The sequence below is a fragment of the Vespa mandarinia genome, chromosome 2, assembly GCF_050613455.1.
Source record: "Vespa mandarinia isolate Hongniang chromosome 2, ASM5061345v1, whole genome shotgun sequence".
NCBI lineage: Eukaryota > Metazoa > Arthropoda > Insecta > Hymenoptera > Vespidae > Vespa > Vespa mandarinia.
The window spans coordinates 17,477,501-17,489,540 of record NC_140811.1 but is presented as its reverse complement, the minus strand read 5'-3'; the positions used below and the strand labels follow the sequence as shown (position 1 = coordinate 17,489,540).

Below are 12,040 nucleotides of genomic sequence, written 5' to 3'. Positions count from 1 at the left end.
ATTACCTCAACCTATCTCACTCGATCTCTCTCTCTCTCTCTCTCTCTCTCTGTCTATCATACATTTGTACCTCTACTCATTCTTGTAATTTTCTACTTTCTCTTTTTTCTTTTTCCCCTTTTTATTTTTCTTCATTGAAATAAAGGACACTACTTCGTTGACATAACGAGTATATTTATTTTTATTCTTCTTTTCCTTCGATTTTGATTCTTTCATGTGTTCTCTTGAATCGTCGTCGTTGTCGACGACGCCGGCCATCAACGAGAATGCGCACCATCGTTCGTACACTGCCGCGCCTCGGATCTTTCGTCGTAATAATTTTTCATGAAAAATAATGTTCGAGCTATCCGATCACATATCATATTTAAAATCCATTCAAATCTTAAAGGATTACAGACCATAATCCAGTGAAACCGACATTGGGCTTATGTTTTCAGCAGTATCATCTATCGATATTCTAACCAATCGATACTTCTTAATCTATTTGAATTTACATTGAAATATGAAAATACAAAATTAACAAATCTTTTTTTTTTACTTGTATTCTTTTTTATTTGTTAATATATATATATATATATATATATATATATATATAACATTTATTCGTGCGATATGAATCAATCGCATGAATAAATTCAAATTTAGCGCTATTTTTATTAGCGTGAGATAAAAATTTTTATTGATGTTCTAATGAAATACTAGATAATGCAAAAAATTATATGGAAGAATTGATTAAGAATTTATGGAAGTGTTCACTCTATTTGTAATATTTAATTTAAATCTTTTCTCATTCGCGCATGCTCTTTTATGGTTACTGTAATGATGTCGTCAACAAGACAGCGCCATCTTCACTAATTCCCGGTATTTTAAAAACATCACATGGATATTCTCGTATTTCTTGATTGTTAAGTTATTACAAGATATTTTAATCGTAGAGATTAAGGTAAGGCTAATAAATTTGGATACAAGTGAAATATGAAAACGAAAATTAACGATTCTAGATTAATTAACTATTTAATTATATCTAGAGGAAGTGTTTGTTAATTTATTACGTTTGTAGCAGACGCCGTTGAACATGTGTGCAAGATATCTAACTGTAATTGACTGTTTAAAAATATGCCATTTATAAATGTTGAATTAAAATATTGTTAGTTTAAATCACAAAGTTATATCAATTATATTGTTATTTTTAGAAAATGATGCATTCAGGTTCGAACGTTCTACTCAATTTCTATGACTTTATTTAAAGTAATCATTTAATTGACAAAAGTAAGTAAGTTAACCTCAAAAATTATATTTTGTAAATTATTATGATTCTATCCTTTATAAAAATCGCAGGAAATTAATTAAGGATTTGATTTTATTTCATGGTTTATAGGTTATATCCCTTAATGTCGTACAGTGACAAGAATTATTCAAGATGATGATATTGTCTTTAAATAAATTCCAATCTCCAGAGTTTAATAAACTGGCCTCTGCTGGTATTTGTGGAGGTATTATGGGTTACACCGATCATATAGAAATGCATGATGAAATGCACCCTTTTTACGAATATCTACGTAACTATCCAGCAATTTCTATTACCAGTGATATGCTTGGCGCGCGTGAATGTATTCGCACTATCAACAATGGTTATTTATTCCAACCCATTCAAGACAGTATATTTAAAAGAATTATAAGCATATGGAGGGAAAAAGGATTTACAGAAGCTTTACGTTTTGCTGCATCTGCGGATTCTGAACATGTAACTAAAGCTATACATTGGATAGCTGTAAAGTATGGATATAAATGTATTTTAATCTTATTACATTATTATGATTGAATTTAATGTATCTTAACGATCTTAATATTTTGATTAATAGGCTCACATGGGCTTTAGACGCTATGGAGAAAGGTATTTTTCAAAAAGAAGTTTTACCAACCATTGGATCAGGATCCATTGCTGATATAGTCTCTACACGTGATTGGAATACCTCCATTGTATGAGTATATGTATATATATATATATATATATATATATATATATATATATATATATATTGTTATACAAGACATTTTTGACATTTACTTATTTTTAGATACGTTGCATTTCATGGCATCCACATTGCACCCGTTTAGCTGTTGCAACCAGAGACGACAGAATACGTATATTTTCAGAGGGTATATCAGGAATACCAATATTACGACATAGTGCCCAAAAATTCATTTATCAATTAAGTTGGAGTCCTTATGCTGGAAGAGTATTAGCTGCTGCATGTCATATAGGTGTTTTAATATGGACGATTGAACTAGGTGCTGCTAGTAATATGTTAAGCCATGCTGTGGTATTAAAGCGAAGAAATCATACTCCTGTTACCAGTGTGGCCTGGCATCCACAGGTATTTTTATATAAAATTTTATTAAATCTATCATATAAATCTATCATATTAAATGATTTTATTATTTATTTATCTTAGGGTGATATATTGGTCTCTTGTTCACCTAATGATTCTAATATGATCGTATGGGATGTTTCCAAAAAGGAAGGTGTACCATTAAAGCGAGTAGGTGGTGGTGGATTATGTTTTGTACATTGGTCTTTTTGTGGAAGTCGTTTATTTTCTGCCACGTGTAGGAACATTTTTAGGTAGATAGTGTCATCAATGAATAATAATTATACATTTCATATTAAATATATTCATATAGTTGAACGTATCTTTTTATAATTCTTTTATATTCAGAGTTTGGCGATCTGGTACTCCAACACCTTGGTATGCAGAAAGATGGACTGTACCATCCGGACGTATTGCTGCTGCTTGTTTTGGACCAGATTTAGCATTGATATTTGCGTCGAGCGATGATCCTATTATATTTTCATTACCACTTCAAGAGAATATTTTTGATACTAAATCATCATTCGATGAAATCAATGTAGCATATCCTATAATAAATTTAGCTGAAGTCCGTTTCACGTCGGATATAAATGAAGATTCTGTTACAGTCGGTGGTCGAATAATAGCAATGGAATGGGATCCTTCTGGTAAATATCTTGCTGTCCTCTTTCAGGTAAGAATTTCAATAAAATCTATATAACAAAATCATTCCTTCAATCGATTATTTTCAAATTAATTATTTTCATTTTTTGATTTTACAGAAGAGTCCATTGATCGTTTTAATACAAACGAAAGTAAGAAATCTAGGAAGAGCGGTCGAAGTAAAACCATTTTGTTTCGTTCAAGGTTTACCCGGAGAAGTGCCAAATTGTATTAATTTTTATAAAAAATATCCTTCCACGGATTTAATAATCTGTTTGACTATTGCTTGGAGTAGCGGACGTATACAACATTTTCCTATCTCCCACTCTTATAACGACAATGATGATTGGATTTAAATATCCTTTTTACGTTATTGTTCGACTACAAAATTTCATAGAGAATTTCATTAAAACAAGAAAAAAAAAAAAAAAAAAAAAAAAAAAAAAAAAAAAAATGTAACTTCAATTTCGATATCCGTATTTTCTTGTCTTATTTCCGAGATATATATACACAAGTATGGAATGGAAATTACATAATTTTTCTATCGGTCTTTGACTTGTCATTATGTTGGAGAGAGAGACAGAGAGAGAGAGAGAGAGAGAGAGAAAAGAAAAAAAAAGAAAAGAAAACGTGGTCCAATGTTAGGGTCTCCGACATGCTACGTGAGTAACGTATAGGACATACAAGTTCTCGAGTTCGGTACCTAATTATACGAAGTCACATGCAGAGCGCACGCCTTTCTATTTTTACGTTGCTTGACCGAATGCTATATACCACGAGAGAATGTTATGCATCCCTAGCTATTTCCAATACGTACTATGTGTCATCCGATTTATGGGTGTATTCCTACTCTTTATACAGTGATGTAATCTCAAAAATAAATAATAAATAATATCTTCTTCTTCTTCTTTTTTTTTCTTTTTTTTTTATTTTTATTTTTTTTATTTTTTTTATTTTTTTTTCTTCAACTTAATACAATAATATTGCATACAACGAGATTACCAAAGAAAAAATAAAAAAAAAAAAAAAAAAAAAAAAGGAAACGAAAAAAAAGAAAAGAAAACAGAAAGAAAGTATATGAAAGAAGAATAAGTCCAAAGAAAAAATACAATAAATAATTTCAATTTTATTTTAATTTTTTCTTTTTTTCTTTTATTCTTTCTTTCTTTTCTTTAAAACTCGTCATAGTCGTCGTTATGCATAATAATCCTTTGCAAAGCGATTAAATAATCTTATACGTTTACATATATATATATATATATATATGTATATATATATATATATATCTGTTATTTTTATTTATTTATTTTTTTTTCTTTTAGTATTATTTCTTTTTTTTTCTTTTTTTTTTTTCTTTTTTCAATGCATTTCCTAAGTTATTGCGTCCGTATGCGTTGCAAGATCAGAATCCTTTTTTTTTAGTATGTTTACTTAAGAAGGGACCGTACACATGCGGTGACTATGCTCTGGACGAAGTTGACAGGTGCCTTGACAAAAAAGTACGGCCGAGAGCGAGCATAGTATATGTATATAATGTAAGCATAGAGGGCTGGCAGACCATATGTGCCACTCTATCACTTATCTACCCGTAATATGACGTATAAAGCAACTGTAAGATGCAACTCTAAGATGTATGCTTGGGTGCAGGGTATGTCCTTATGTATAGGGACGATAATCGACTTTTGTGTTTTACAATGATACATATATACATATATAAGGAATATTGAATAGCTTTTAGATAATCTATTGTGTTATTAAATTATTATATATATATTTTAATAACAATTGATTTTCTAAAAGCAATCAAATATATTTACAAATACTTTTATATTCGTTTACTATATCATTCATTAGTATAATTATTATGACATTATTAATTTTGTCTCTCTGATACTTATAGTATTAAAAGAAAAATGTTAATGTGTATATATATATATATATGTAATAATAATAATAATTTGTATTAATACAAAAATCATTGTAGATAGAGATAGAGAAAGAGAGAGAGAGAGAGAGATAAAGAGGGATGATGTCCATGAAATAATAGTAGGCTGTAACATAAGCGAGAAGAGTGAACGACATGTCCTCATGTGCGCGCGCGAAGAAGCTGTTGTTAATAAGCGACGCGTGTGCGGCAGCTGGTTTGACATTTTTTTGCTCTACACCCGATTCTCGGGGCTCGAGCGACGAAAGATCGTCCCGAGCACCCTCTTTTCATTCCTCCCTTTCTTTCTCTCTCTCTCTCTCTCTCTCTCTCTCTCTTTTTCTTTCTCTCTCTCTCTCTTTCTTCCCCCTCTTTCTCTCTTTTTCTCTTTCTCTCTTTTTCTCTTTCTCTTTTTCTTGGACTTCTCTATTTTCTTGAAATTAGTTCATCCAAGGCACATCTAGTCATCTAGTCGACCATGTATGTGAACTATTAAAGTCTCCTTTTTACTAAAAATTCTTCTCGATCGTTGACACTTTTTATGTTACACGTTTAATTTCTATATATGTGTCCCGCATACGTGTGATTTAGTATGAAAATTATTTAAAACCATCGATTTATTTACAAAATTTTTATTAATATTAATATCGAAGTTAATCGACTTCGATGATATTTTTTTCTTTTCTTTTTTTCTTTTTTTTTTTTTTTATATATAATTTTTATAACTTACAAATATTGTATTTTACTTTCTTCGCTTTTCTTTTTGTTTTTCTTTCTTCATTATAAACTTTATTCATAATATTAGATTTATACAGAAGTCATCCGATTTAATAAATTTCTAATTTCATGTTTTTGCATTTAAGAAAAAAAAAATTATATAATTTGAATTATAGTATTACTTATACCTGATATAATTCTTTTAAGTATTTAAGAAATACTCGAATATTAAAATACATCCACGCACACAGATTATTTAAATACGATTTATAAATATTAAAAATATTTGGATATTAAAATATTATAAATAAAAAAATAATTGAAATAAAATTAATATAACTATAATATATATTATATTAATTTTATATTATTACAAAAATATTATTATTAATTATATAATAATAATAATAATAATAATAATAATAATAATAATAATAATAATAATAATAATAATAATAATAATAATAATAATAATAATAATAATAATAATAGTAATCGAACTAAAAAATATTTTTCAGGATAATATTGAGGTAAATTAAAATCTATTAAAATCTTTAATACCTTGATATTAATATAATATATATTTGAAATTTCATTTAATATTATTATTAATTAAATATAAAATAAAGTGTGACTTTGGGGAAAAGTAATATTCAAGTAATAGAGAGGGTTAAGGGAAAGAGGGAGAGAGAGAGAGAGAGAGAGAAACAAGTGCATAGAACGTGTTGCACCATATAGGATCCCCACATCTCGCATAAGCCTAGCTACAGCCACGCGAGTGGGCGGTGCTTAGGTTTTCTTCTTGCGGTAGTCGTCGTATCCTTCTCGAGGGTTCCTTCCTTATCGTCTTTATAAGCGGGGAAGAAGAAGAAGAAGAAGAAGAAGAAGAGATCCCGAAGGAAGAGAGAGAAAAAGAAAGAGAGAGAGAGAGAGAAGAATAGTGGAGGGGGGATACTTTAAGTTCGGTGTAAAAATGCGGTAGTATCTTCTCGTTCGGTCCTTGATAGTCTTCTTGCAGACGCGAGAACGAGTAGAAATACTCGAGAAACGTTAAGCTGATCATTCTTATCAATTCAGGGTCAAACTCGGCCAACGCTTGCTCGAGCTATCATCCCCTTTTTCTTTTTTTCTTTTTAATTTATCATTCGCATCATCTTTTCCTCGTTTCCCGTCATATATTTTTCTTTATTGTTTTCTTTTACTTGTTTCATTTTTCTTTGTCCTTCTTCGTTTTATTTCGTTTTGTGTTCGGTAAAAAATTTATATCGTTACTACGCAAAAGGGAATAAAGAAGAAGTTATAGAGGCATTCAAGTACAGTGATAGAAAGAGAGAAGTGAGAGAGGAAGAGAAAGAGAGAGAGAGACAGAGAGAAAGAGAGATAAATAGATAGAAATCATCTCAAGTGATTACGCATTTTTCTTTGATCAAAAGAAAAGAATAGTAAAGCAAATGTTTAAAGGAGGTCGCAAAATTTCCATTTATCTTTAGTTTAAACTCGACAGTGGCGCAAAATAGCGGCGATATTAAATACAAAAGTTGTTCTAAAGCGGCGCGCAAGTGTACTCTAATCTCTCTTCGCTCTATCGACGACAACTACATACCAAAGAGACCCTGTACATTACAAAATCATATGCATATTACGAAATACTTTGCGCGTGATATGATCGAATGTATTGTCGTTGTTGGCGCTGTGAGATCTTGAAAAAAAGAAAAAAAAGAAGGAAAAAAAAAACGAAAGAAAAGAAAAGAATTTAAGCAGATATGCACCTCGAGGATTACCTCGTTGTCGACAAGAACGGGGAGAACGTAAGGCAACGTGTTTATTCAACAAACGGGATCGATCAAGAAGAATATCTTCTTGATTCATCATCTCGTTTGATACCGACAATGAACGTCGTTGGTAGTACACGAGAATCTTGTTGGACTAATCATCATCATTCCTCGCAAGTGGATAATATTGGATCGTCCTCGCCATTTTTATCGACATCTTCAAATTCTTGTAAAAAAAATGATTGGGAAGAACTTACGGTAGCTATACAATATCCCGATCAACGACCTGACACATTGAGCAATAATACCAACGAAGTAAACAATTGGAGTAACGAGATTACGAGAAATGGTGATTATTACGATGACAAAACTAATGGACGGCAAAGATTGCCTTCGGTAGGAACAGCCTTCTCATTTTCGCGAGCTTTCGTATATCCCGATTATCAAGGATATCAGGATTATCAAGAGAGTACAAATCTAGTAACTTCAATCAGTTCGCAGAACGAAGAATTTCAAGAGCTTGGTAGCGCCATGCAAATAGCTACAAATGAATTTGATTTGAGTTTGATCAGAGGCGATCCTACTTCTTTGCTTGCCAATGTTGATTCTTCTTCGTCTTCGGCGTCAACGTATTTGGAAGAATTACAGGATCCGTTTCAAAATGTTGATGGTCTTTGTTATGCCGTTGGTCATCTGGTATCTTCACAGTCGAGTACACAATTGTCCACGATGAATTTTCATCAGGAAAATGTGGTTAAAGATAATCTTGGGAATCAAGTGGTATTACCTCAAAACGAAGGATTACTTCTTGCCGATCAACGTGTCCCAAGATCTGACGTAACAACGAAGAACGATGTTTGTGATAGATCCTACGGTGAGTTTTGGTTTAATTTTAAATTCCAATTAATCCTAGTAAATACATTTTTATCTCTATCTCTATCTCTCTCTCTCTCTCTCTCTCTCTCTCTCTCTCTCTCTCTCTCTCTCTCTCTCTCTCTCTCTCACACACACATATGCACACACACACACACACACACACTTGTTATTTAATTCAAATGATTTTTCTTAATAATCACTTACGTATTAATTTAACATTTAATAGATCGTCCCACGATAGAAGAAAATAATTTTATATCGACGTATCAATGTCGATGGATTGATTGCGGAAGTGCATTTACGGAACAAGAAAGTCTCGTAAGACATATAGAGAGGCGGCACGTAGAATCTTCCTCTTCCAATGCTCATGGACACGGACGACGTGTACAAAGAGATAGAGATAAGGAAAAGGAGAGAGACGGGGATAGTTCTTTCTTAGGACAAACGAGTGCTCCAACAACGGGACAAGACGAATTTGCTTGTCTTTGGCAAGGATGTCCTCGTGCTAGACCATTTAATGCTAGATACAAATTACTCATACATATGCGAGTACATAGCGGTGAGAAGCCAAATAAATGCCCTGTAAGTTTATATATAGATTTAAACATGTTTACGATCTTTAATATTATTTCATCATTTCAAATATTTATCAATAGAAATATATACATATTTATACTTGCCAAATCTTAGAGAATTTCTTTTTTTACAGTTTGCTGGTTGTAAAAAGGCATTTTCACGGCTTGAAAATTTGAAGATACATCAGAGATCGCATACCGGAGAGAAACCTTACGCGTGTCAGCATCGTGGTTGCACTAAAGCTTTCAGCAATAGTAGCGATCGAGCTAAACACCAAAGGACTCATTATGATACGGTACCTGTCAACGATATCTGAAACTTAAGTCCCAAAATAAATATTGATCTTAGAAAAAAAAAGTATATAGTAAATTTTTTCAATAATACTTATGTGTATATATATATATATGGTATCTTCATAGTAGTATATCATATATTATAGTATCTTCATAGTAGTATATTATATATTATGATATCTTCATAATAGTATATTATGATGGCTTCATGGTAGTATATTATATATTATAATATCTTCATAGTAATATATGGTATATATGGTATCTTCTTAGTAGTTAAAAATTAAGTTATCTTATAAAAATATATAAATTGATTTTAACCATAATAATATTTAATAAAAATCATTACAGAAACCTTACGCTTGTCAAGTAAGCGGCTGTGGTAAACGTTACACGGATCCATCAAGTTTAAGAAAACATGCAAAAAATCATGCGGAACCAACAACGTCGTTAATGACATTACCAACAACTACCTTAGATAACAAAATGTCTATCGGTTATAATAATTCGTCAAACGTAATAACGGAACACCGTAAGGATATAACTAATACGTTACATCACATTCGACAGGCGAACAGTCCCCTTTCAACAAATTATAGATCATTAAAAAATTCGGAATCATGTAGGGAAGATGATATTGATTTTCTTTATAATAATTTATACGAAAGTGAAAGGATCCCTACCGTTCCGTTTGATAATAATCATCAAGAATATGTTCCGATAGAATACATGAAACGTTTCCTTATCGAAGACATAAATAATTCTCAAAACGATTGTAATACTGGTAAGATTTTTTGTGTTCATTTCTTTTAATATAAATTAATTGATTTATATGATACACGCATATATACATACATACATATGTGTGTGTATATATACGTGTATATGTTGTAAAATCATGTTTGTGAGAATGTTAATCGTTAATGGCACGTGCTCGTGATTCGCTTTTGATTGGTAAAAACTAACACGTACACAACGACGACGACGACATCGACGAAGACAACGAAGACGACGAAGACGACAACGACGAAGACAACAACGAAGAAGATGACGAGGACAACGACGAGGATGACGATGACAATGACAGTGGCAGCACGCTTATGCTCGGTCTTTCATATTTAATCTCAGAGGAGGTTTGCCGCTTTATGCTTGTGTACCCCACACCGAGTCTTAAAATAATATTCTTCACTTTTTTGTGCATGCCTACGAACGTACGCTCACGCACGCGCCAAAACGGTCCACATAATGGACACGTGTAACACACGCGTGCACTTTTAGAATTCAAAGCTTTCTCTCTCTCTCTCTCTCTCTCTCTCGCTCGCTCGCTCGCTCGCTCGCTCACTCACTCACTTTCTCTCTTTTTCTTTTTGTCCTTTCTTCTTAGTAAAAAAAAAAAAAAAAAAAAAAAAAAAACAGAAGAAAGAACAAAAAAGAAAATAATAGATCGAAGATTTAATTTATCGACTTAACTAAAAAGTTTCACTAACTAAATATATATATATATATATATATATATATATATATATATATATATGTACGTATCGTATAATGTTTAATATGATTATAATTTTATTTATAGGATATGGTACGAACGACGATGTTCCTGATTTTCAAGAACTCGGTTCTGACATCGAGCAAGAGTTTCTTGAATTGAGTAATCTCAACGATGCTGTTTTCATCGATGTTTAACGTTGAATATTGTATTTTTATATTTAATTGTGTGTATATATATATATATATATATATATATATATATATATGTATGTATATATATGTATGTATATATAAAATATTTTTTCTATTCTTTTTTTTTTTGATTATTATTATTATTATATGAGGGCGAAAAACACATTTGCACAATCACGATCAACGTGCTGCATTTACTAAAGACTTATTTCATCTTATTATTATTATTTTTCTTTCTGTTTTCTTTTCTATAATAATAATAGTAACAATGATATTATTAATAATAATAATAATAATAATAATAATAATAATAATAATAATAATAATAATAATAATAATAATAATAATAATAATAATAATAATAATAATGACATTTATAGTTTTACGTTATATATATATTATATATATATATACATTATTTATATAATATATATATATATAAAAATATTCGAATAAAATCGTATATATTTTTGTACATAGATGTACTTGTATATTTATATATTTCACGAGAAATAAAAGTACATAATATCCATATATAATATTATGAGTTACAATGATGATTTATTTTTCTTTTTTTTTCTTTATTCTTCTTCTTTTTTTTCTCTTTGTTCTTTTTTTTTTTTTTTTCTTTACTATAAATGAAAACTTACCTTTATGCAAGTATTTCTGTCGATTTTTCTTTTATCTTACAACGTTGGACAAACTAAACGTTGTTCATCCTCTGTCAAAAAAGCGCAAATTGTATTTGTAAAATTGTGTAATGCGGCTTTTTGATTTTCTCCTGACCAGACCTATTGAAAAAATTTATATGATATAAAATTAAGACATATATACATACATATGTATATATATATATATATATATATGATATTTCTATATAAAATGTAACTTTATGTATAATCATATAACTCTATATAATAATCATTGAAATACTTACTCCATTAATGATTATCGTTGGTACGAAGGAAAGTTGTGGGTTTAGAGCCCACGTTTTATCACCATTAGCAGCAAGCAAATCATCTGCTAAAGAATTATCTGCTTTGGTGCATTCTGATATACTCTTTAGTGCACCTTCTTTCAAATTTTGTTTTACTGCACACTGCATATATAATAAATAAAATATTTCAAAGTTATTATTAAAAAAAAAAGTTTTCTTTTTATAATTCTCTATTTACATATTCA

At 30.3% G+C, this 12,040-nt stretch overlaps 3 protein-coding genes across 7 annotated transcripts in view; 2 read left to right on the top strand and 1 right to left on the bottom strand.

The window, feature by feature from the left end:
- Nucleotides 1-859: 859 nt before the first annotated feature.
- On the top strand, nucleotides 860-3,908 carry LOC118440296 (aladin). Of its 3 annotated transcripts, XM_085664791.1 has the most exons (9): nucleotides 860-943; nucleotides 1,194-1,269; nucleotides 1,379-1,493; nucleotides 1,588-1,776; nucleotides 1,863-1,980; nucleotides 2,079-2,378; nucleotides 2,457-2,626; nucleotides 2,721-3,045; nucleotides 3,134-3,908. In XM_085664791.1, the coding sequence occupies exons 4-9, from the start codon at nucleotides 1,592-1,594 to the stop codon at nucleotides 3,368-3,370; spliced, it is 1,335 nt and encodes a 444-aa protein (XP_085520917.1). In that variant the 5' UTR covers nucleotides 860-943; nucleotides 1,194-1,269; nucleotides 1,379-1,493; nucleotides 1,588-1,591; the 3' UTR covers nucleotides 3,371-3,908. The 3 variants fall into 3 exon arrangements, with proteins under 3 accessions (XP_085520917.1, XP_035719020.1, XP_085520916.1); XM_035863127.2 differs by having other exon boundaries at nucleotides 1,379-1,776; XM_085664790.1 differs by lacking the exon at nucleotides 860-943 and adding an exon at nucleotides 1,014-1,096 and having other exon boundaries at nucleotides 1,379-1,776.
- The window catches only part of GILT1 (Gamma-interferon-inducible lysosomal thiol reductase 1), a 10,650-nt gene continuing 1,534 nt past the window's right edge, over nucleotides 2,925-12,040 (bottom strand). Inside the window, exons 4-6 of one of the 2 annotated variants that reach the window (XM_035863179.2) lie at nucleotides 11,796-11,957; nucleotides 11,509-11,649; nucleotides 2,925-3,064 (exon numbers count right to left, since the gene is read on the bottom strand). In XM_035863179.2, coding sequence (XP_035719072.1) covers nucleotides 11,545-11,649; nucleotides 11,796-11,957 — 267 coding nt within the window. In that variant the 3' untranslated portion in view covers nucleotides 2,925-3,064; nucleotides 11,509-11,544. Of the gene's footprint in view, nucleotides 3,065-11,321; nucleotides 11,650-11,795; nucleotides 11,958-12,040 lie in introns of those variants that run through there. The other variant, XM_035863161.2, reaches the window with a different exon arrangement.
- On the top strand, nucleotides 6,514-11,023 carry LOC118440287 (uncharacterized). Of its 2 annotated transcripts, none has more exons than XR_014983828.1 (5): nucleotides 6,514-8,301; nucleotides 8,530-8,885; nucleotides 9,013-9,174; nucleotides 9,524-10,305; nucleotides 10,752-10,792. XR_014983828.1 is itself a non-coding variant. In XM_035863117.2 (5 exons), exons 1-5 carry the CDS (start codon nucleotides 7,419-7,421, stop codon nucleotides 10,859-10,861), a joined length of 1,944 nt encoding a protein of 647 aa, XP_035719010.1. In that variant the 5' UTR covers nucleotides 6,514-7,418; the 3' UTR covers nucleotides 10,862-11,023. The 2 variants fall into 2 exon arrangements, 1 of the variants encoding a protein (XP_035719010.1); XM_035863117.2 differs by having other exon boundaries at nucleotides 9,524-9,956; nucleotides 10,752-11,023.